This window comes from Calonectris borealis, chromosome 11 (assembly GCF_964195595.1).
Source record: "Calonectris borealis chromosome 11, bCalBor7.hap1.2, whole genome shotgun sequence".
Taxonomy (NCBI): domain Eukaryota; kingdom Metazoa; phylum Chordata; class Aves; order Procellariiformes; family Procellariidae; genus Calonectris; species Calonectris borealis.
In genome coordinates this window covers 24,089,045-24,113,684 of record NC_134322.1, presented here as the reverse complement: position 1 = coordinate 24,113,684, position 24,640 = coordinate 24,089,045, and the positions used below count along the sequence as shown (strand labels likewise).

The following is a 24,640-nucleotide window of genomic DNA, read 5'->3' as shown; positions in this document are numbered from 1 at the left end:
CGTGTCGCTAACATCTAGTTGTGAGATCTGCCCAGCTTGTGGATTCCGATGTTGTATTCCTCCTTGACTCTTCCACGTTGCTATTGAAGAGACTAAACGAGGATCCGCCGTAGCCTGGTGCTTGTTTCCATCTGCGCCGCTTTGCGTGTGTGTTGGAAGCAACACTGTGGCTGTAACTCGGCTCTTTCTTTGTGCGTCCCCCAGGTGCATCCATTGTGGAGTTGTCTTCATGACCCTCGCCATGCTGAAAGTGCACATCCATGAGAAACACTGTGAAGTCTTCCACAAGTGTTCTTTTTGCCCGATGGCCTTCAAGTCGGCCGACAGCACCATGGCTCACATGACCAGCCAGCACCCAGCAGAGCCTCACAAGACTACTCAGTAAGCATTTTGGTTTTATCTCTTCTTCTCCTTTGCTGGATAGCTCTGGGATTCCCCCTTTCCCTCCAAATTTTTTTCTATTTTCGGTTTCTGTCCTCATAAGAGAAGAAGAGCTGCCACTTTGTCTGCCGGCAGGGGTCCATTTGTAGCCTCAGTGTGCTCTCCTTGGTATGAACGCGGTCTCCCTGGGTAGGAGGAGAGGCGTTTGGGCAGGGAAGAGCTGAACATCCGTAGAAGGATCTGAATTGTCACCTCTTTTCCCAGCAGGACCCAGAGTGGCACCTCTTGGTAGATGGCTCCAGGGTAACTACTGCATCTGGCACTCGAAAGAGGAGAGTTATGCCACGCAGCGTGGCCCCCAAAAATCACTAGAGAGAAACCTCCTGTTTTTTTCACTCTGTACCTTTCCCCTCCAAGCCTTGAGCTACTGCTGAAAATGCGTGCTTTAAGGGAAGGACTGTGGAAAGGTGGGATTGAAAGTAATGTGTAGCTAGCTAGTATACTTTGAGTTTGCTCCCATCTGACTGCACTTACCGACACACACACGTAGGTAGTTATGCATATGCATAGAAGTAAACTTATTTTTAGAAAGCTGTGGTATGTGCCTGAGGCATTTTGTTGTTCTTCCCAGTTGAGTTAATGGTTCAGTTGTCCACGTGGGTGTGTTGACAATACATTGAGAGCACAGCCCTCCTCAGAAGCCCATCCCTTTCTGAAGTTGCTGAGATAACTTTTTCCACTGTCTTACTAAGATAACTAATGAAGAGAGACTGAGTTTACTTTTTTTAATTGTTCCAGGGTGATCTACAAATGCTCTTGCGAGACTGTATTTAACAAGAAGAAGCTGCTCCAGGAGCACTTCCAGCAGAACACCAACAAGTTGTTAGTGGGAGTGTTTAAGTGCCCACAGTGTCAGCTGGTGTATATGCAGAAACAGCAGTTAATGCAGCACGTTAAGGTAGGTAACTCCCACCACTTGCTGATACGAGGTCCTATTTTTTGAGTTCACAGAGAGTTTACATCAACTGTGTGAGGAAATTGCTTGAAGAAGTGGAAGGTTCTTGAGGAATGTATCAGTGGAAAAGTAGACTACAATGATTTACAGTATTATCTGGAAACATCAGTGGAGCATTTTGTGTTAGTTGTAATAATGCAGGCACGTACTCTTATCTGTATGTAATTTAACCTTATGACAAAGGCTTGTTTTCTACGGGTGAATCTTTTTGATTTTTAACTGTTCTATATTAAACTCAAGGAAGTGATTAAACCAGGGCGGGAGCTTTATCTTTGGTTGGGAGACAGGAAGAAGTATTCTCTGCCCACAGTGTTACTCAATTTATATAATGAAAGCTGAATCTCCGTCTCGTGGGTGCTCACCTAGAGAGCTTTGGCCCCCTTGCAGCTGCCTTGGAGAGAGGCTGCACGAAATTTAATGCCCCGCTTCCCTGGCTGCTCCACTTGCCTGCAGAACCACACCAGATTGCAAGAGGGGAGTGACAGAGGCAGAAGTGATTGCCCTGGAAGTACCAGCCTTCGGGAGGTGGGACCCCCACCTTGTGTGCGTCCACGCTGGCACCACTCGGGCTGCTCCAGAAGATGGTCTGAAATGAGTAGTTGTGTGCAACCCCAAAACTCGGTGGAAATGGTGGTCCGGAGAGTGCTTTGCTATTTACCCTCAGTAATGGCTCATATTGCAATAAGCACTGCAATAATCTCACTATCATTCATCGCTCTTTTATACATATGAAAAGCCGGTTATTGTCCATTTGGTGGTAGTTTCTAGCGGGATGCGTGTGAGGACTTGCAGATCTGATTATCTCATGAATGTGTGAGCGCTGCATTTTTCTGTTGTCTTAGTCCGTATGTTTCTATGTACAGTGTCTAACAACATTGCTGTGGAAATCCTCTCAGAAGATTTCATGATGGCATTCTGAAGAAGGAGCTTGCAAAGTCTTATTTCCCTGATTAGGAAAAAAGTGACATCATTTTTTTTAATCAGTGACTTTATTTTGTTTATACTTACACTTAAAAAGCAAGAAGATTCGTTAGCTCACTCCTAAAAGCAAAAACCATCAAAACTGCTTCTTTGCTCTCTCCCCCATGCCTTTAACTTGCAAATCTGGAAATGCTTTGCATGCAGTAATGAATTAAAATTTGAATCCCTCCTGTGAAGATGATGATTGCTAATCTTCCTGTATTATAGCTAGGAAAATAAGAGTCGAGATTAAGGCATGGACCTTCAAAGAGGCATTCAACTCTAATGCTAAAAGACAGGCTTGAGTTCAGGTACACAACTTGTTGCGGCTCATTTGCAAATCCCACTGCCAGGGACCTGCCTGCAGCAGTTTGTGCACCAGCACCCTGACATCTCCACTACAAAACTTTTGTCTTTTAACCATGGCCATCAATAGGTCTTTGAGATGGTAACTGAAGAAGGCTTTTTGGCTGTGGCAGGGTAGCTGTGGCACTAACCCGTCTCCTCTCCTATCAGATCCCGCTCCTTTATGCAATATAGAGTTTATAGGAGGTGCTGTCTAATTTGCTCCTCCATGCATAATAAAGAAACCGGGTGCCTTCTCATCTTTCCTGGCTTTCCGTTGCTAAAGCGTAAGAGTAGGAGTTAGAACGTCTGGTTCCTGTTATTGATTCTGCAGAGAAGTCAGTTCATTTTTCTGTGCTCCTTTTTTTTACCCTGCAGTGGTGTAATAACAGGAGGAATGGAGTAATGGGTACTAATGTACTCTTTCCTCATAAAACACTCTTGAGACTTCCAGATGGGGAGAAAGGTGAAGTGTTTGTGTTACCCTAAATAGCTGGCAATGCTGTGGAGCACAGCTGTCATTGCCCTGCCATTGCATGAAAGAGCCTCTGCGGACATCAGCTGGATCAGGTGCTAAGCACGCAGGCGTCTCAGATGAGACCTTGTGTTTTGAAGTTTGTTTGGTGTCTAACCCACAGAAAGACTTCCAAAGGCCTGGGGCCTTCGTGTGTTGAAACTTTACCCGTTATTAATTACTGTGCACAATTAAACCTCTAAATTATCCTTTTGTGTGGAGGAACTGTTGTTGTTCCTAGGGGAATTTCTTGAGGTTTCTTTGGTATGTTGCTATTTTATTTGCTTTTGCTTTCCCACAGCTCTTCGTTTCTGGATTATTTTCCTTATGTTCAATTTTCTTTGTTAAAATAACTTTTGGGGGACTTTGGATTTTGGCCTGTTGAACAACCAAAGAGCCTGGAGACGTATTCCTTAAAAGGCTGGTTTCTGGCTTTATGCTTGCTTTTATTTGTCAAGAGCAAAGTTTTGAACCGTGAAAATGTAAATAGCAATAGGCATTATGGAATTGAGGAAAGTAGGGTTGGAGAAAATGAGAGGTTGTCTCTTCCCGTCCCTTGAGCAAAGATGAAGCAGCTTTGGAGCCCCCGAGATAACAGCAAACATTTCATTCAGAGCTTACCAAAGCAATATGTTTTTAGAGCTTTAGTGTTTTTAGGCTCTTGAAATAATGACAATTAACATTTCTCTTCCATTACATCTTCCCTGTTTAACCAGAGTTCTCAGAGCTCATCCAAAATGTTAAACAGGCAGCACCAAGGAGCTGCTGTTGTCACGCAGGAAACATAAATAGAAGCTTCATGTTTCTTGGGAAAATTTCTTCTTTCTCGGGGAAAGGACTAGAGCTGGCTTCAAGGGGAAATGGGAAGATATGCAGGAGCAAGACATCAACATACTGTTTTGTGGGGGCGGGAGCTTAAATTGTTTATTTAAATAATAAATGTTATTTATTTATAAATAAAGGTGTATAATTTGAATTACATATAAATGTTAGGTGTGGTTCCATTATTATTGTTATACAGGGTGTTCATGGAGTCCCCCAAAATCCTGAGGAGCTCTCAAACTTTCGACAGAAGTCTGAGAAGGCATCAAGGAACCAGGTTCATACCCCACCAAAGGAGCTGTCGGTAGCCAACGGGACTTCCCATTCCCCTTTGCCAAGGAAGGACATGATGAGGGTGGAAGGACACAATCCTGAATCCAAGTCCAGACTGAGAAGAACTGGTTGGACTTGCAAGGAATGTTCACAGTGGATCCCTGATCGGGAAACCTATGTGTCCCACATGAAGAGAAGTCATGGAAGGGTAAGGACTCAGATGAAACACTTCAGCTAGGTAACAAGATATTTTTAGCAAGAGAGTCTGATAATCGTTATTATTTGGGGCAAAAAGAAACCGAGAATCTGTTTGCCAGCTCACTGAGGAGTAAGCTCAGGGCTAGAACAAAGAAAAATTATGTAGCCTGTTGTAAGCACACTTTCTGTCCTTGATCATATACTCTACAACCTGTGTACCTCACCTTCTTTGCTGTTCCTTCTTCCACTGCATCTAATGTCAGGCTTCCTCTTTGGCTCATCTGGGTAAGTGGATGGAAAGTCCTGTCTTCTCCAGTTGCTGTTTCAACAGTCTGATCTAAACTATCTACACTCAAAGTTACAGAAGGTCATACAGTTCCTTTAAATGATGTATTGTTTGGTAGATATCGCTACATCTAACTGGGAAAGAGTAACAGACTCATGCAGTGCGCAGAGCTATCATTATAAGAACTGTAAATCTCAATTTTGTTGGTTTCATCCAGCTCAAGCCTTGTGTTGCCTTGACCTGCTTCTGTCAAGCTAATCCTTGCTCGCTGGCAGAACATAGGCCAAGATGTGTGCAGTCAGATTCCTTAGTACTTTGGTATCAGGACTTCTTGTTTGATATACTGAGTCACTCTTCTCGAGTCCCATGAGCAGAGGCTGTAGAAATCTGGATCATCGTCTTTGATTCCTTCTAGCTTGACTTGGGGAGTGCTGGATTGTCCTATTTGATAAGTATCAAGAGAAGAAGATGGGGGCAGGGTGAGAATGCTGGATTTTCCCATTTGAATCCTGTAGACGTAGGAAATTTGCCAAATATTTAAGTTCGATACATATATGTATTCACTAAACAAGTCCAAGAAGATTTTAAGTGGAATGCATGCAGGTTATACAAAGAACTGTAGGAAGAGGAGGCTAGTTACAGAGTTGCGTAGGGGGATGTGGATATCACAAATGGATAACAAGCGGGACTATGTGATGCTTTTTAATATCTTGCCCTTTTATTGTGCTGAATTATGAGGAGACAGAAGGGTAAGTGGACTTGTACTTCACATTGGGGTCCTGCCTTCTTCTGGGGCAGAAGGGACCTTCCACTGAATTAATTCTGCAGAGGGTCCTGTAGTGAAATGAGCCCACAGGAGAAGCAGCTAATGCAATTCCTATTAAAAAAAAAAATCAAGCATGTGCTTTAACTAGTCCTAGTTTTTATAAGACTAGCGCTGGTATTAGCCAACTGGTGGGCTGTGGGACCCCAAAATCTCAGTGATCTTTATTAGTGGAAGAGGGATTTTTTGCAGCTGAGAGGTAAGGTCCAGATGAAGAGCATGGGAATGTTAGAATCCAGTCAGTGCCTTCGGTCGCCCTGTTATTAAAAGATATTTCTGTTCTTCTGCTAGTCTATGAAGAGATACCCCTGTCGACAGTGTGAACGCTCATTTAATGCCTCCAACAGTCTGCGTAGACACATCCGCAATAATCACGACACAGCAAAGAAAATTTATACTTGCTGGTACGTACTGAACGCCACTTTTCAAATTTGTTTTCAACGACAGGCTAATCCTTCAAGTTTGGAAGCCCTTTGTAATAGATCATGTCTGCTCTTATCTACTCCAGTCTATAAGTTACTGAGGGAGAGTAAGAAGAAGAATATGTTAAACGTGAGAGACTTGGTGGCTAAAATAAGTCCTTGCTTTTGACTGCACAGTGCCCTTTGGAAACTTAGGGTAAGGTTTGATTTGAGATCTGCAGGTGCAAAATGAGAATTATATTGCGCACCCTTGTGGAACAGGCAATAAAATATTGGGCGAACCTTTCACTGCTTCGTGTTTGGTGTAGTCATGCATCACTCTTGTGCCTTCCCCATGAAACAATGGTACAAAAGGTGTGTAAAATCCTAATGAACTGGGGCACTAGATCTTGCCACCACTTTACACAGGCAGAACTGAATGCACAAGCTGCTGGGCAATGGAGAATTAAGCCTGCTGGATTTACTTGGAAGACGCACCTCAAAATTGGAAAATGGACTTCAGACAATCTATGTAAATCAGCAGTGAATGAAAATCAGTGCTGGTGAACATATTTTAACTGTGAATACAGTCTCAGTTCAGGACAAAGCCCAGTGCTTACAAAACTGCCTCTAGAACTGCTGCATTCTCATCTACTGTTGCAGAATAAGTTGTATGCCGAGTGACCGTGCAAACTTGCTTCCTGTCTCATTCTGAGACATCCTGCAGAAACAGAATGAAAGCACGTTTGTGTTGGACGGGAAGTTTGCAGTGATGTAGGTTGGCAGAATTTTTTATTTAACTAAAATTTTGGTTTAATGCAAATGTTTCTGAAGAGTGTGCTGTCACTTTACTGCACTTAAGTTACTAAAAGCCTGTCTTCAAGAGTATATCCCTCATGTGCTTTATTTCTTTGGACTGCCTAGTGAGCCACAATAGCTTTTAGTAAATGGATAAAGTATTGGCATCACCACTGGGGCCTGATAGGAATACATTCCTGACACATTTTTCGGCCAGGTTCTAAACTTCCCATTTCTTGTAACTGTGCTCTGACTTGGAACCTCTGGAGAAGATGAACTGTTGGCTCCCAGCATGTTTCATTCTGCTTTAAGTTTGTGGGTGATGGTCTTTGGAGTTACGTGCACCTGATTTGTAGAAATCTATTCTCTCTGGATCAGTTGTTTTCAAAGTGGAGTGTATCAGAATCAAAATGAACATAAGGCCTAGCTGGGAAGAAGGATTTGCATAGAAATACCTAACAACCTGCCAGCCTACTGTATGCATTAGCTTGTACAGTCCCTGGAGTCCAGTTTTTTATTACTTTTCAGAACAACATACAGTTGTGGATCCACAGCTTCATCCAAGGGTCCATGGTCATGCCATGTTTACAGCAGAGAAGAGACAGCTAGAAATTCAAGTGAATTGTTGTTGTGTTTAATTCTCAAGCTTGTAGTTGTTCCTTCTCAAAATCTGTTGATGAAGTCTTAATTGGACAATGGTTATGCTCTCTTTAATTATTGTAGTGGGAGACTTACTGAAATCACAGCACTCTTCAAATGAAACCTTTTCCTTGAAATACTTGTCCCAGCATCTCCAACAGCTGTTCTTTGTTTGGATCTGAGGTCTTCTGTTCAGCCTCTTAGTTTGTCCAGAGCGCTGTTCTAAAAATCTCTGTGACTGTTGCTCGCAAGTCCTCTCTCTTTGAATTCCTCCTCAGCTCCTTTCTGTGCTCTGTAAGGCATCACATCTCTGCTGCTCCTTTTCTTTTCCCTTAGTTGCTGGTGTCTGTTTTTCTTCTTCCCAACAGGCAGTTTGTATCAGTCTCACCTGTTACTCCCTTCAGGGGCTTTGACGCCTTAACTTCGTGTCACCCTCTTCCCCTGGATTTCCATGTGAAGCATGAGTAAAATTTGTCATTGATCCAACAATTGAGTATTTTTGTGACTCCAGCATGCTGTCTTGTAGGTGACCTCCCTCTGGCTTCTAATATGTCAAGTTGTGATTTCCCCTTCTCCCCCTGCCCTGCTTAGGTCTCTCCCTTCTGTTAAATTTGTAGGGAGAAACCAGTGAAGGAGGACTTGCTCCTGCCAAGCTTGTCACTGGAGTAATTCAGGTTAGGAAAGCCTCTTTTCCTGCTCACATGAAAAGAATTCTAAATTAGGACAAATTGCAAAATATTCTGATGCTTTGTGTATTTTCTTTCATAATTTACTTGGTTATTGTTATGCGAACTTGCTGTTATTTTCCAAGTCTTAAGTACAAAATGTCTGGAAGGCTTGATTTTCAACATGTTTATTTTTGATAAATACCACTTAATAACCTCTCATCTTTCCTCCATGAGGGAGAAAAATTCCATCATTATTAAATATTGATTTATCATCTAAACGGTTCCTGTTAAAAACCAGAAGTATTCAATGAGCCCGTCTGCATTTTCACATCATTACTGACTGTTGTTTAATTTGCATCTAGTTACTGGAAGATCAGTAGGAATCTTCTTCTCTCCTTTTAAAAGATGTCTTTGTTGCCCAGAGACACTTCATCTCCTCTCTGTTGCTTTTCATCCCTTGCTGTCTACATTTCAACTGCAATTTGTGCATTTCAGAGAAGTCTGCTGTTACTTGCCTCATTGCTCAGGTCAATGCGTCGCTGATGGACCTTCCCCTTGTCATGCTGGCAGGCAGCAGAAGAGTACAAAGTCAATCTTGGGTTTCCCAATTGCTAACGGAGACCTCTGTGTACTTCACCATGCTGCAGGGGGGTGGTTTATGTGTCTGCAAGACCTGGCACTTATTTCCCGTAGACCTCGGTCATCCAGGAGTGAAGGTTAACAGATGGCACATCCTTCACATCTCCTTTTGAAATGTCAGCCATGCTCTCTGGCAGCTCTTGAATCCTACCAAGTTTTAACATGAATAGTTACATATAATTGATGTGTTCATGAGTGCTTCTGCCTAGGTTATTGTTATCAAAGCTGGAAGTTCAGCAGTTTTGTAAGAATTTTAAGTGCGTTACAATACACATGGTCTTGTGGATGGGATGCTGCAGCAGTGCTTGGGAGCACTGGGTGCAGAACCCAGTTCTTCTGCAGGCCTCCTCAATGTTACACAAGTCATGAGGTCCCTCTGTGCGTAGCTGTCTCACCTAAGAGTCGTTTTTCTCCCATGTGTTTTCCATCTTATTTATCTTGTACTTGTGTAGCATGTATCACAGTGGGCCTGATCTCCACTAGTCCCTGTATTTATTTAGTACTGTACTGTAAATAAGACGTGCCCTACTTTCATTCTCATTCATGCTTACTGTGGTAACTTCTAAACTGTTCTAGATTTCTCTCGGGGGTAATGTTTTATTATTAAAACGATGATTTGCTGCATATTTTGGTAATCTAATAGTACATTACTCACCAGCATCTGTCTCCAATGACACCTGTTGGTTTGGCACATAAGAAAGAGCTGTTTGGATGGAAACAAATAGCTGGGCATTTCCTCTAATAAATTTTCTTCCTTTTTGTATTTCCAAGGTACTGCACAGATGAAAATCAGACATTTCCTCAGCCATTCATGCTGGAGAATCACATCAGCCTCATGCACGGCATCAAAAACCCAGACTTATCCCAGATGGCCAAAGCAAAAGCTCCAGAGGGAGACACAGCAGAAGTAACTGATATATTTTCATTGAAAAATAAATGTACCTGGCGAGTAGCTGTTCACTTGGGGTGTTATGTTGAGCCACAGCCTTGCGGCAGTCAAGCCCTCTCGTCCATATGGCAGATTTCCTTCCCCTCCTCCCAACTCCGTCCAGTTTGCTTCTCTCTGGCAGTGTCAGGATCAGAACTGAAAGTGCAGCTGAGCTGCAGCAGCACCAGGGCAACGTATCCTGCATTTTTCAAGATATTTTTGAACGTGTGGCCCTGTGTTTTACTGGCCTTTTTTCAGTCTACTTTGTAACCAGGTCTAATTTAGGTTTGTTATTACCCTTGTTTTCCCCTGCCAGTCTGTTCATGAACCTGGTACATTTTTTCTCTTTCTCCCTTGTTTTTTCTGCTAGTTACAAAAGATTTCTTTTCTGTTTTAAAATACTTATTAGATCCATTACCTACAAGAACAGCATTCCTCTTAAGTAGGACTGTAATTTTTTTCAGCAAATGTAACTGTTCAACTAATTTTATTTCGGGTTGGTTTGGAATGGAGGATTGGCTGATTGGGCTTCTTTGCTCCATTTACTTTAAAAATAGACGTATGTTTCCCATATCACTGCAATTTATCGTTCATCTGTACCTAGCATTGAGGGATCGCAGCCAAGACTGACTCCCCTCTGTATTTATGCCTTAAGGAAACCTGGGGTAACTCAAGAATTCACTTCCATGAGCTAGTGGCTGCTTCCCCCAAGCAGAGCCGACATACCAGGGCACTCGGCTAAACAGGGGCAGACGGTGGCTTCACGTGGCTCCAGCTGGGTCTGCAAATACAAGCCTATAAGCTGTACCCTAAACAAAGACTGCTCAATGCTGCTGGATAAGGAGATAACAAAATCACATGAAGGGACATATGCAAGGGAGCCATCCTCATGGGAGGAGAAGCATGCTGTCGGATTATAAGACAGAAGGGATGAGTTAATGAGAGATGCCATGAAGAAAAAGCCTGAATGGAGGGGAAGATGTTCAGAGTTAAATCTGAGCAGCATTGTCTGGGCTAATTACCATCCTCATGTCCCTCAGCTGTCCCTGCTCTGTGGGCTCCTCCTTCCCACGCGAAGTTCACATTCTCTTTTGCCATCACGTTTCTGCCCAGCCAACCCCTCCCAGGTCTCCCACCTCACGTCGCAGGACAGCAGTTGAGATCCTGCACATTGGGGTGAGGTGTTTGGGTGCTGACAGAAAAGGCAGTGCAACAGGAGTCCCTAGGCATGGCTTTGTTTAGTTTGTATCAAAATACCAATGTGTATTCACCCCCAGGTGTCTCTGGATGCACATGTGGAATTTAGCACTTCTTCTTACGTGGGCTCGAACAATAAAGTAACTTTTTAATCTTTTTTTTTAAGGCAAAATCTCCAAAGAGGATGGCAACAGATGAGCTGGGTCAGGCAGAAACCGCTGCGGGTTCAGACGCGCCGCCAGCCAAAAAACTGAAAGCACATTGGAAATGCGCTAAATGCGGATTTGCGACAGACATCAGTACTGAGTTTCAGGAACACATACCTCGGCACAAGACAGACAGCTCCACCTACCAGTGCTTGTTCTGCGGCTTGTGCTACACCTCTCACATCTCTCTGAACAGACACCTCTTCATTGTTCATAAAGTAAAAGATGAGGAGGAGGAGGAAGAGGAGGAGGAAGAGGAGGAGGAAGAGGAGGAGGAGGAAGATGAAAGGCAGAAGTTACAAAGGGAGATGAGTGAGAACGGACATGAGGGGTATAATGGCGAGATGAACACTACGGCGGAAGAAGAAAATCTGAAATGCAAAGAGTGCAAAAGTGACTCAGCTCTTTGTGAACACAGTCAGACGTGTGGCGCGGAGGGTCCTAATAGCACCTCACAGAACAATCATTCAAAGTCTCTTAAGACTTAAAAACAAAAAACCCCTTGTGGTTGGTCGGGGGTATTTTGTTGGGGGGTTTTTACTCAAAATACGGGGAGGGGATGGGGCGAATCTTTGAAATATTCTGTTGATTTCTTGGGATGGACGTTGCTTTCCGTTAACTTCTATTTGTAAGGGAAATTTAAAAAAGAAAAAAAAAACCCTGCCATTGCATCCTAAGCACTAACTCTCTGCCAGACCGGAGAGGTGAAAAGGGAAAGCAGGGCGAGAATCCTCGCTGGAGCTTGTCCAACTCCTGAGGATCAAGGAGCACTTTCTGCAGCTGCAGTTTCCTTAAGATGAGCTCTCTTCCTTCGAGTGTGCACTGCCTCAGCCTCTGCCCGGAGCCCCAGCCTTTGCCTTCCCTGTCTCGCTTTCTTTCTCCTTCTATTTATGGCTTCTTTTTTCTCTTCCCATCCTGCCTTTGTTTTACTCATTTTAACTCATAATGCTGTCCCAGCAAAACACACTTGTCAGGACCGTGCTGGCTGATCCGGGATCTTCTGCATTACACGGGACGGGTTCAAGCTGTAAGTTGTGCTGATTTTTTCTTTAATTGCCCGAATAACAACCTTATTTTCCAAAAAGCAATTTACTGAAATGTCTTGGACCTGAATCATCCCAAAAGAGAGTTTTGTAGCCCCCGCCCTCCTGGGTGAGCACAGCTCAAAGCCACTTCTCCCGTTAAGGAGGGCCTGGTGCCCCTCGGGGACTCGCTGGCGGCGTGTCAGCGCAGCCGTGCTGCTGGCAGCCATCCTGGGGGTGGGTGCAGCCGGGCCCAGTGCTCGGTGGCTCATGCTGGCGGGGAGCTCGGGCAGGGCTGGGTGGCAGGCTGGCACCATCCCCGTAAGGGGAAGATGTCCCCCACCCCTGCCTGTGGTGTCAGCTGGAGCGAAACCCTCCCGCACTCCTCGCACATCAGCCTGGTGCCGGGGCTCCCTGACCGGCTCGTTCCGAGCTGCTGCGGCAGAGGAGGGGAGCGCGGCCCGGAGAGGCGCTGGCGGCAGCGGGAACCGCCGTCCTGCGGCGCTGCGAGGGCTGGCGTCTGCCGGTAGCTCTTCTCCCGCCGCAGCGCGGTGTGGCCCGTCACCTGGGAGCCGTGTCTTCCCGCGCGTCGACCGACGGTCTCTTCCCTCGCTGGCCGCCCGTCACACCCGCGCTTCGTGTCACGTCGCTCTCTCCTGTACCTTCTTTTTCTGTTGAGCCAGAACCCTGCTCGTTATTGTTTACTATGACGATGTTTAAATAATTTAAGAACTATTTATCTTGTTGCATTCGGATCGCTCACCTTCTCGTCTCGACATGTTTTGATACGAAGTTTGGACTCTTTGTATTTTTTGATACGGTGTACGTTAGCCTAGGGGATGTTTTACCAGGTAGCCTACGTAGAGTTAAGGATAGCAGGGGGCACTCCCGAGCCATCACGCATCTATTTAACCCGCAGCGGCGTTTGTGCCTTGCTATGATGTTTACTTCAAAGTATCGCAAATAAAAGCATCCAAGGGTGCCTGCCTGGGCGTCGTTCTTGGCTCAGGCCGCCATGGCCGCCCCTCAGCCGCCTCCCTCAGGGGGTGGGGCCGGCGCCGGAAGCGGCGGTGACGCGCGCGGAAGCGGGGCCGGAAGCGGAAGCGGGCCGGGCGGGCGGCGGTGCGGCGGGTGCCGGCGATGCTGTCGCTGGACTTTCTGGACGATGTGCGGCGCATGAACAAGCGGCAGGTGCCGAACCGGGGCGGGGGGGCGGGTCCCGGGGGGGCCGGGCCGGGCCGCGGAGCCTGACCGCCCCCCCGCCTCCCCAGCTGTACTACCAGGTGCTGAACTTCGGCATGATCGTCTCGTCCGCCCTCATGATCTGGAAGGGGCTGATGGTGGTGACGGGCAGCGAGAGCCCCATCGTGGTGGTGCTGAGGTAAGCCCCACGGCGGGGGGGGTCGGTGGAGGCTGGTTCGGCTCGGGGTGAGGGCTGGAGCCCCGTGGGGCGGGGCGGGGGCTGGAGAACCGGCGGGCCCCGCCGTGGCCGGGGCTGCCGGCCCCACCCGGAGAAGGTTTTCCGGAGCGATGGGGCAGCAGGAGGCTCCCGCCCCATCCCCGGCGGGCAAGAGGCTCCCTGAGAACTCCTGCTGTCGTGTAACGCGGAGGGGGAGCGAGGGGAGAGGACGTAAGCCGGCAAGGCTGGCAGCCTTATGTAGAAACAGCATCGCACCCTTCCGCTTCTGTCAGCTGGCTGGTACGTGGGAGAGGTGGTCCTGAGGAGGGACTTCAGAGAAGCACGGAGGGCGCAACCCAGGCGTTTCTGGATGGTAGCAAACCTCCTGGAGAAATGCTTGGCAGTGTGGGCGAAAGAGACTGGAGAAAGGAATGCTTGAAGCGGGGGGCCTGGCACAAGTGGTGAACCCGTCGCTCGGGCAGATCAGCCCTGTGTAAAAGCAACGTTTGTGGCAGAGCTCGTCTTCTCCTCGAGGCTAATGGCACTGCCCCTGGTAGAAGTTGTGGTAGCAGAACACCGCAGTGCACTGGCACCTCCTGCCATGCCTCTCCGCCAGTCTGGTTGCTGCTGCACGAACAGTTGAAGTACGTGGTGGGTCTTGGTTAGTGAAAAGGAAGTGGAAATCTTTGAGATGCCAGCAAATAAACTTGTAGAGTGAAAAGGAGTTGTTGGGTTTTTTTTAAATGGGAACTGGCTTGCTGAAATGCCCAGTGAGTATTATTACATGTTACGTTGCATCCTTAAAAGTATCCGCTAACTTTTCTTTCGCAGCTGCTTGTTTTTTTCCCTGGCCATCTAGTGAGTTGTAACATGGCTAGGAAAAGGGGTGCTGTAGCCGTACCCTTTTATACGCATGGCTGAAAAGAAGAGCTATCACTCTAACTGGATATGTTTTAGGTGTTGCATGTTGCCTTCGCAGAAGTGCCGTGCAGTAGGTACCACCGGTGTTACTCCCACCCTCCTATTGCTTGGGACAAATTCCTCTGGCCGAAGGTCTTGGGCAGCCATCAGGTGCTGGTGCTTTCAGATGCCGCATAGATGTTGCACAGGGCCCGTTCTGTGGCCGCACTGGTCTTTCCGTGTGTTTTTACGTCAGTGTTAATTACTGCATGCCATTTAACAAAACTCCCACAAAATAAAACCAGGTGGTGTTTCTGTTCCCTCCTGACGGGTCTGTGAAGTCCAGGGGAGATGTTTCACGCTGTTCCTCCCAGTGAGTAAGACAGGGGCCATGAGGCCACGTCCCTTCTTCAGCGATGTGATCTTCTATTCTGAATAGCAGCTTCCGTGCTGTCTCAAGATAAAACACAAATACCTGCGGTACTTAAAGTTCATCATTTTGTTTTGTACTGCATTATTTATTTGGAATTAGGAAGGTTAAGTATTTTGTAACAATTGCCATTTACAAGACAGGAGAAAAATAACTTGAATAGTAGTGCCTGAAATGAGATCGTTAAGCAAAGCGATGAATCACAATAACAAATTTTTAGCCCACCCGTCTGTCTGTTCCAGATGGGAATACAAGAGCCTGTATGCTTTCAGTGCTTTGTTTGTGAGAACGATCTACCTACCTGTGAAAAATAAAAATAAATGGAATAAAGCTTCCCACCACTGCAGTGCTGCCAGTGTAGCCCTACCAATGAGAGCTCAGAAGTCGAGAAGATACTGCTTGTCGTGAGCCTTGCTGTTATTAAGAAAGCAGAAGGCTTTTCCCGTTTGGTATGCTTTTAACACTGGCTGCTGGCAGTGCTCTTTTCCCAACAGATCTGAACTGCTGATGGAAAATCTGAATGCAGTAGAGGTTAGACACATGCCTGGTCTCCAAGTCCATGTGGTTTGCTTAGGAGCTTTTCATTGAGGTTATTGTGAGATTTTTCTTAAAGGACTATAAACTCTGAAACCTGCTTCTGAGTCTTAAATATTGTTCAATTGCTCCTCTTCTCTTTTTCAGTGGAAGCATGGAGCCTGCGTTTCACAGAGGTGATCTCCTGTTCCTCACGAACCGAATTGAAGATCCAATCAGAGTGGGAGAAATCGTGGTCTTTAGGATAGAAGGAAGGGAAATTCCTATAGTCCATCGTGTCCTGAAAATTCATGAGAAGTATGTCAAGAATTTGGGGGATTGTACTGCAGATGTTTAGCTAAATTGTATTTTTCCTCATCTCCTTGGGTAAACGAATGGGTGGGACATCAGTAACATATCCAGGTGCTGTAGGAAGAAGTAACATAGAAGTTTCAGACAGGTGAAATCTGCCCTCTTTGGTTTACTTGTAAAGATCATCCAGCAGAGTTCACAAGCTGGGGAGTCTGTGCTGGTATCCTGGATTCCCCGTGTCAGTTAATGTCTCCTGTGCCATCATTTCCATCCCAAGCTGCCACGTAATGTTGCTGTGTTGTCTCCTGTAGGTATGGCTGTATTGGTATATGTAGGTATTTGTGTGTGTGAAGTGACTCTTGTTTGTAGAGGTAGAACTTACGGAAGAAGGGTATTTTGTATGTAGCGTGCATTATTTTAAAGCTTGTTTTTGTGCTCCTGGTTCCTGCTGTCATGCAGAGGCAGGGTGTGTCTTTTCTTCTCTGTCAGAAGTGTTGCATTGTTATACTCGGAGTCTCTATATGTGCTGCACTCTCCATGTACTGTTCATTCTGTAAACGTTTAGCAGGTTGCATGTCTGAAGGAATGAAGCGTGGTCACTCTGGTTTGATTGCTGAACAGGGTTTAGTTTTCCAAGCAAGGCTTCATCTGCAGCTGTGAGCCTTCCTATTTTGCTGGTCGGGGAAGATGCAACTGTGACTGCTCCAGGCCAGTCTGTGGGGATAGGAGCCAGCCCTCAGAGGCGTTTGAGTGAAAACTGAATCTTGAACTGAATCCCTGGTTCTTCAAGCCAGCTCTGAGAGGGCAACAGTTGGATGGGGTCCCAGCATCTGTTTCTGCTGAACATGAATGAACTGGAGCTATACCAGGGCTCAGAGATCTGTTCCTAGGTTAAGTGAGTCACTTGAATCGTATGTATAGGTGGCATCCGAGGATTGCTCTGGTCAAGTGAGGTCGATGGGACAGAGGCAGTCCCTTCCCCCAGGCATTTCTAGCAGCCACAGCTGTTGGGACATCTAGACCATTTGTCTGGCCCAAAGTCAAGGTCGACCAGCTTTGTGCACAGAAATAGTCCAGCTGAAATCCTTTCTATGAGAGCGCGGCACCTCTCCCAGTAGACAGAGCAGATTCTTTGCTGTTCAGATTTATTCTATATCAAAAACATTTAACAATGTCAGTTTTCAAAGTACTGTTCTTTGATACCTCTAACTTAAAAATAAGGCCAGTATACTTGGTAAATTTGATATCTAACGTTGCGTGTGCACTTTTTGTGATATCTTGGGAACTCTTTTAAGTGAAACGCTACTTTCCTTCTCCCGTATTGCATGCTAAAGGCTCAGCTGGGCTCCAGTGCTGCTGCTTGGGCTGATTATTGAAAAGGCAAGAAAGGTCAGGGTCTTCGCTCTCCGCTCTCAGCCAGTGTACGGGAAAGAGAAGCAGAAATGTGCATTCTGTGCGGCAGTTCATCTCCAGATATTCCCCACCCTTCTTTTTCTGCCCGGCTCTATCTCACCACTAGGTCTTAAGGTATCCAGCGCTTTTTTTTTTAAAATGTAACAGAACCATAGTGGCAATCCTAGATTCCATGAAGTAAAGCCGTTCTCCAGTATTTTAGGTTTCATTTAAATAAAACAACCAAACACAAACCTGGTCTTTATATTAGGAAAGATAAAACTGAAAAATACGTACTGTGATCTGAAGCTGGGTGCTGAAGGCAGGACTCTGAGGTATCAATTGCTTCTTTCACTAGTTAAAGAATATTTTTCTGGTGCCAGTTTGGAATTCAAGAGTGTCCTCTGAATGGCTGGAGTTTCCAATTTCTTCCTGTAGTTATGGACTGAATGAAAACTGTGAAAAGTCTCTGTGAAAGCTGACAGGAGTGTCAAAATGAAGGAAAACGGAAACCCTGTTCTCTGTGATTTTGTGGCAACTCGAGCTGCAGTTCACATCGGTATTGTTTCAATGAGAAAGTGTTTTTTTTACTTGCTAGCCTTTTCTTCTTTGTTCAGAGCGAAATTGAGTTCATTCTTTATCACTGAACACAAAGTCTGCAGTCAAAATTTACTTAGTGGTTTTGGTGCAGGAGAGCCAGACCAGATTTCATTCACCTTTCAGACAGCAGAGCAACTGTGCTGTGGGCTTCTTGCGCTGGTTCATGATAGAGCATTGAATCCGCTCAATAAGATGGTGCGCTCCTATGCCATCAGTCTTCAGAGCTGAAACTACATTATCTGCACCTTTGGGTATCTTCATCTTTTTCCAGACTATCTGTAAGCTCCTAGAGTGTTTGCTGTTCCTGCACTGTGAGCGAAATGTGCTTTGAAGAAAGATCTGTTCTTTTTTTCCCCTTTTTTTTCTTCTGAGCTTCTCCTGTCAAGTAACACACATTGATATTCAGGCATGATGAAAACAGCATGAGCTCTGAAGATCTTCTGCATGCTTTCCCGAGTTGTATTTGGTCTGTCGTTTCCATAAGCAAGCCGACAGAATCAAGCAACAAGAACGCTCCCGCTCAGCATCTGCCTTCAGATGCCACAGGGAGGGTGGCCGGCCGATCCCCGAGTAGTGGCACACACCGCTGCTTAGAAGCAAGCGCTGCTGGCTGTCCAGCAGGCTGAATGGAAATGACTGTGGAAGGGTGCATAACAATAGAGCATAGCAGCAGCTGTTTGCAGGTCAAAGCAAAGGTTCATCTGCTCCAGGATCGTGTTTCTGACCAGCTAACTAATTTGCCTCAGGACGAATTAAAGACTAGAGAGAGTGTATAGTGATAATTTCTCTGCTTTCTGCAAATTACGATTTCAGGCACAAAGTGATAGTTCTGTGATAGCCCCCTTTTCTTTTTTACATGGAGTACCTGGTCACTTTTTGAACTGATATAATATTTTGGCCTCCGAAATACCCTTCCAGAGAGACCCGATTTGGTTTGCATTGTGTTAGTTAAGCATAGCACCTTCTCTGGCTTGTTTTAACCTGTTACCTCCGAGTTTCATTTGATGCCCTCTAGGTCTTGTATCAGAAGAGGCAGTGAAAAACTGATTGTTGCTGTCTGTGTCATTTGTATTGGACTACCGTCATATCTCCCATCAGTTCTGTCTTTTCCAGGCTGAAGAGTCCTGGTCTGTTGTTTCTTGTATGGAAGTGGTTCCAGACCTTGTGGTTATCCATTTCTGAACCTTTGCCAGTTCTTCTCTCCATTTCAAAAAAGGATGTAGGGGGTTCAGAACTGCACAGAGCATTCAAGATGTAGGCACATTGTGAGTTCATGCAGTATCGTAATAGTATTGTTTGTTTTGTTCTGTCCACCTTTCCTAATAATTTCTAAGTTTCGGCTTGCTTCTGACCACTATTGAGTAGAACTGTATGCTTTAACCCCAAAGTCTCATTTTGGGTGGTAATATAGAGCCCAGAACCCAACATTTGTATATGAAGCAAGAGAAGCATCAACACAAGAGAGGTGAAAAGCAAAGAGGCGATAGCTGCATCTTCGCTAGAAACAGCTCATCCTGCTGGTTCTGTTCTTAAACTCTGACGGAAAGCTTGGCTGGGGCCGGAATTCATTCTTTTGTTGGCAGTTTTTTTCCAAACAGTCTGCTTTCCACTGCATTTGACAGTTTCCCTTTTTCATCCTGCTTGAACATGTAGGACACAATTGCTTCTAATATCTCTGTGTTAGTCTCTGTGTGCTTCTTCTAGAACAGCTTTTAATAAGTTCTTTTTCTCTGACTTACCTGGCTGTCTTGTCTTTGCTAGGCAAAATGGTGACATCAAATTTTTGACAAAGGGAGACAATAACGCCGTTGATGACAGAGGGCTGTACAAACGAGGGCAGCACTGGTTGGAGAAAAAGGATGTAGTAGGACGTGCGAGAGGGTAAGTGAAGTTGAAAAAGATGCGGCTTTTTACACTGCCCTCCCCCAATGCCATCTGTTAATCCCCTTCTCCTCTTGAACCCTCCCTGCTGGGTTTTTGTGACCTGCCTGAAAGCATTTCAGAAGGTACTGTGGAGAGTTAAAAAACACAGGTAGTTCAGTTCTTAGCTTGGCTTAAGCGAAGGTATCAAGCTGTGAGCTGCATCCTGAGATTTTGGTGCTGGATGGACACCCGTGCAAAGGCAGCGCGCGCTCAGGTGTGATCAGAATTTTCATCGGAATTATTCTGCAAGGCACGGTCTTTGCAGGCAGGTGAGGTCTGAACAAGGCAGAGGCTAAAACACGCTCTGGGGCTGGTTGTCACTCAGCCCCCGCTGCCATGGCTTCCCTGCTTGGGAGGAAGAAGTCCCAAGCCTGTTGACCGTAGCCCTCAGCATGCTTGAGTGGTTCTTCCTTTGTACAAGTACCAGGGCAGTGCTTCTCCCGTATGCACCCTTGAATACTGTTTTAATAAAACCTTTATTCTTGTAGATTTGTGCCCTATATTGGAATAGTGACTATCTTAATGAATGATTATCCAAAATTTAAGGTAAGAGCTCTTTCATTTTCTGCCTGCTTCTCCCACCCCAGCTAAAATTACTTCATGAGAATTTTACATGCACAGGCAGAACTGTTTACCCTGTATGTTTGCTGCTGTTACTGCATCTTTAGATGTGAATGTGCACTCTTGTGTCTTCTCTTCTTTCTCTTACAGTATGCAGTCCTCTTTTTACTGGGTTTATTTGTGCTGGTCCATCGAGAGTAGCCTCTTGCACTGAAGTACGAGGTGAAGGTGCCATGGATTTTTTAGATGAACATTTTAAGTAGATGATGGTCCGATGTGCCGGGAGGAAGAAGAAAACATGCATTTCAAAGCTTCTTGCCAGTTTGGGTTTGTTTTGTTTTTTACTGCGTAAGGGCGAATGTTTGTCACAGTATTTCCAATGGTTTGTCACATTTTAGCATTTTTAGTGAGTTTTTATATTAAAAATTTAAGCCAAACTGTTCAGTGTTTGTACTTTGAAGCTGAGCTTCCTCTCGAAGTGCCTACAGGACTGTGTCCTCTAAGTCAGTGCCTCTGCTGGGCAAGCGTGACCTCTCCCTGTGCTGACTGAACTGTCAAACGGTGAGCTGTGGAGGTGATGTTTTTTCCAATTCAGAACTGGAATAAAGATTTTGCATCTCGCCCGCTATGAGCCCTGCCATGTTCTTCGTTATTGCCCTGAGTGCAGCCATGTTGCCCAGTTTCCCTGGGGGGTACCTGGGCTTTGCCATTGCAGACTGACTCCTAGAGCCTAGGGAACTAACTTGCCCTCTCTTTACAGAACTATAGCTGCTGCTTCTCTTATTTCTTTTTGGAGAGTAAGCAGTCCTCAGCTGTAGATCCGTCCAATATTTCTATGTTTCTGTAAATCACACTGAAATAATCTGCTTAAAGACTGCAAGGTGTTTTGGGCAGAAGATGGCAAAGGATTACTTGGTGCATAAGCTGTCATTGCAGCCCTAGGTAACAAGAATTGAGGCGTTTGGTAGGGACGATTTAGTAGGATGCAATAGTAATATTTTCTTAGTTTTGGAAACAGGTTTTGGGTCTCTAATGATCCCTGCAGCTGGCCACGTCTTACAGCTCACCTGAAAGCTACAGAAAGCTGAGCCCCCACTGCCCTGAGGTCTGAAAGAAGAAATCATTTGTCACCATGTGCAACAGCTTCTTTCCTAGGCTTCTCATTCGGGATGGTGACCCTGCTTGTGTAGATGTGGTGTCAGAGGAGAGCCCAAGGAAGAGGTACAAGGCAGAGACTCTGGAGTTCCCAGCTTTGATATAAATTTGTGCCACCTGCACTGAGTGATTGACCATTATAACTCGCCTCCACGGTGTCTATACTGACTCATGAAAACATTTTACTTCCCCTTCGCTAGGGCAGATCTTCACAAGAGCAGGCAGTGGGAGCACGGTGCCGTTGCTACCTCTGTCCGAGGCTGCCTGACCTCTCTTCCGCAGTTTACTTACCGGTTGTCTTGCTAGGACAGCTTCCCCTTGGCAGTGGGAGCCTGTCTTCTCCCCGCCTTGTGCTTTCCCTCTCAGTCTTGCAAAATCTATAGACAGTTCAAAGCTACTGTGTGTTACTTCAGGTGCATTTCACCACATCCTCTATTCCCTCTTCTTCATGACTGCTACAAGATTCCACAGCAACAGGGATCATTAAAGGTGATTACTGCAGCCAGGAAAGGCAAGGACAAAACCCAATGGGGTGGTTATGGTCTATTTTTAGTTTCTTGCAGATGTACCTCATTAGGTTTGTCAGGCCTGTCCCATCTGTGGAGGTGAATTGTGCCATTAGTTATGTCCATGGGACCATTTTGCTCAGTAGCTGGGCTGACCTGTGGTATCCCAACACAAGTTGGTTTAACGGGTGGTTTGTTCCCTGGGTGGGATGAAGCAAAAAATCATCTTATGTTTGGGACGCTGCAGGGAGTCCATGAACAGGCCCTAGCACTGAGCCTTGGGCCTGTGGCTCTTTCAGTAATCGTAACTTAGGGGATTTTATTACCATTTTTTATTACTATCTCCCACTCCCAGTGCTGGAGCCCTTGAGAAGAGGATTTGGATACAGAGTTTCTCCAAAATGCTTGAGTCACGGATGGGATGTTTTGTCAAAAGCCAAACCTGGGCAGCAGTGAGGGAGCACAAAATCTCCCTTTGAGAGCTGCCCTCACCATGGAGCGCCTTCCTGAGAACTTGGAGCAGCATTTCTGCCTTTGCAGGTCACGCTGAGGCCGAGTCTCTGTGCCCTGCTTTGCCTTTAGCTTAAACTGGTTTTGTGCATAAATTGCTTTTTTAACTTGTGCTCACATAAAGGGCTGAGTTGAGCTCTTCTGAAATCTGCTAATCAACACCTCCCAGTGAAAACTCGCTGAAAGTACTGCTGTTGCTGTTCTCCGAGTCCTCTCGCTTTCACACCTTTTGCAAAAAATCTGCATGCAGAAGCAGTTGTGTTACTGTCACTGAGTTAATTTAACAAAAAGGGCTAAAACACAAAGGATTTATGATTACAGGATTAGCTCTTAAAGAGCATCTGCCGAAACCCCAGTTCTGAGAGTAAAGAATGGGTCACTTTGAGGTGTTAGGAGATGGCAACGTGCCCGTCCTGCTTGCGGCGGGATTACGCCGCGGGCGTTGCTGGTTGCTGGCGGCAGGTGTCAGCAGTCAGCGCGGCTGAGGACACGCACTCCTTGCCGGCGTGGGTGCAAGCCCACGCTTGGGCCCTTGCAGGAAGGTCTTCCTTTCCTAGCCTTGCTCTCGCGTTTTGCCGTGTGAAGTAATTGAGCAGGAAGCACTTAAAAAATGCAGGGTGGTTGGGGTGAAGGGTGGGATGAAGCCCGCTGCAGCCCGGTTTCAGTGGGTTGCTCTCTTCTGGGTTTGCAGACACTTTAAGAACAGAAACAGTTGCCCTAAATCGGGGGCTGCGGTGTGAGATTTGGGAGTTCATCTCTATGGCCCGTGTTCTGCCTATTTTCAGCTCAGTGTAGCTGAGAACGTGGTTCTGTGTTATCTGCAGTCGTGAAATGAGGTGTTTGCTCTAATTAGAGTGAGGATAAATAAGCAGTTAATCCACTCACAGCTTGAACTCCCCCCAGCTCCCGCACTGCCTCCCACATCACCTCCCGCATCCCTGTAACGCCTTTCCTGCCACAGCGGGAAGAGAGGGTGCTGGGGACGAGCCTGCACAAGCTGGAAACTGAGAACGTGGGGGCAGGATGACAAAGAGTTGTTGCTGGCTCCGTCCCTGCCAGACTTATTCTGCTTTGCTGAGCAGAAAAGCTACAGAGCGTGCAGGATCTCTGGTTCAGCTGGGTGCTAATGCTGAAATGTTTGTGCTCCTGCAGAGCCAGGGGTTTTGCTGTTAGAACTCGATGTGTCTTTGTTTTTTATTTCAGTTTTATTCTTTTTTTAAAGGTAAAGCTGTCTGGCCAGCTCCAGCAAAGCCTTTGAGACTTAAGGCTTAGGAAAGATGGAGATCTTTGTGTCACAACAGGAATGGAATTTGTTTGTAAAGTATGTGGGTGTTGAAAGGTCTGGTTTATAAAGGAAAAAAAAAAAAAAAAGAAAAAAATCTGCCAGGGCTAAGATTGCTTCTGTCTGTGTTGTGGTTACAGCCAAACAGAGTAGGTTTTCTGGTAGGCAATTTCATTGCTTAATTACTGTTCAATCGCATCCGCAGTTCAGGGCACAGATTCCTTCATGGGCAGGAGCTGTTCCACAGAGCAAAGCAATGCTGGGCTATTTCTGATCATCGCTAGAATTTTGTTGGTTGACTTTTTTTCACATCAAAGCTAAATGCATAAGTGAAAGCATGATGGATGGGAGGTGAGCTGTGAGGAGTAACGTGCTGAAAGTTGAAGCTCCTTGAGACAAAGGCTGTCTTTGTATGTTTATGATGCTTGGACGCACGGTCGTCGGTTAAACAGTAATAAGCATTACACTGTTTCATCCAGATCTGTCACTGCGTATTGCTTAGCAGGGGTTTCTAGGGCGTGGATTTGTAAGATGATCAGTTGCATGCTTTCTTTAATGAGACCAGGTAATCTCATGGTGGTTTCCCTGCCCTTAAAATCAGAACAGGTCAACCTTATTTCTTCCGAGGAGAATCCGCAAGATGAAGTCTTGTCCATGCGTGGTTATAAGACCACTTTCTGCTGGAGAAATTCATGAATGCAAACCCAGGGCACAGCTCGCAGAGCGGGCTCAGCTCGTTGGCCAAGAGAAGGAGAGGAGAGGTGGCTTAGGCAGAGCACGTCACTTGGGGATGGCTCCTGTGCTGGAGCAGGGGAAATGCAAAGCAGATGTTTACGTACCCGGGCTGAAGACCCACACGTTGTCAGTGACTCGGTGGCTGAACCAGGTGAGGAGTGTCCTGGTTCCCGTCCTCAGACTGCAAGGTGCGCCTGGGTGATGCCAGAAGGGCACAGCCTTCGCGGTTCCCGTCAGCATCAGCAGCTCCTGGTGGCAGCTGATGCGTAGCAGATGACTGGTCTGACCGTCTCATCGATGGCTGCTA

The 24,640-nt window shown here is 46.0% G+C and overlaps 2 protein-coding genes across 10 annotated transcripts in view; both read left to right on the top strand.

The window, feature by feature from the left end:
* Positions 1-12,177, top strand: part of ZNF592 (zinc finger protein 592) — a 40,517-nt gene extending 28,340 nt beyond the window's left edge. For 5 of the 6 annotated variants that reach the window (XM_075160660.1, XM_075160663.1, XM_075160662.1 and 2 more), the window contains 6 exons: positions 205-381; positions 1,180-1,339; positions 4,237-4,518; positions 5,909-6,021; positions 9,534-9,669; positions 11,054-12,177. In XM_075160660.1, the coding sequence (XP_075016761.1) occupies positions 205-381; positions 1,180-1,339; positions 4,237-4,518; positions 5,909-6,021; positions 9,534-9,669; positions 11,054-11,581 (1,396 nt within the window). In that variant the 3' untranslated portion in view covers positions 11,582-12,177. Of the gene's footprint in view, positions 1-204; positions 382-1,179; positions 1,340-4,236; positions 4,519-5,908; positions 6,022-9,533; positions 9,670-11,053 lie in introns of those variants that run through there. The other variant, XM_075160666.1, reaches the window with a different exon arrangement.
* Positions 12,178-13,183: 1,006 nt separating this feature from the next.
* SEC11A (SEC11 homolog A, signal peptidase complex subunit) lies at positions 13,184-20,765 on the top strand. Of its 4 annotated transcripts, XR_012675274.1 has the most exons (7): positions 13,184-13,306; positions 13,387-13,496; positions 15,526-15,675; positions 18,775-18,926; positions 19,423-19,542; positions 20,073-20,130; positions 20,296-20,765. XR_012675274.1 is itself a non-coding variant. In XM_075160667.1 (6 exons), the coding sequence occupies exons 1-6, from the start codon at positions 13,256-13,258 to the stop codon at positions 20,344-20,346; spliced, it is 540 nt and encodes a 179-aa protein (XP_075016768.1). In that variant the 5' UTR covers positions 13,185-13,255; the 3' UTR covers positions 20,347-20,765. The 4 variants fall into 4 exon arrangements, 3 of the variants coding, with proteins under 3 accessions (XP_075016770.1, XP_075016769.1, XP_075016768.1); XM_075160667.1 differs by lacking the exon at positions 18,775-18,926 and having other exon boundaries at positions 13,185-13,306; XM_075160669.1 differs by lacking the exons at positions 15,526-15,675; positions 18,775-18,926.
* Positions 20,766-24,640: the final 3,875 nt, after the last annotated feature.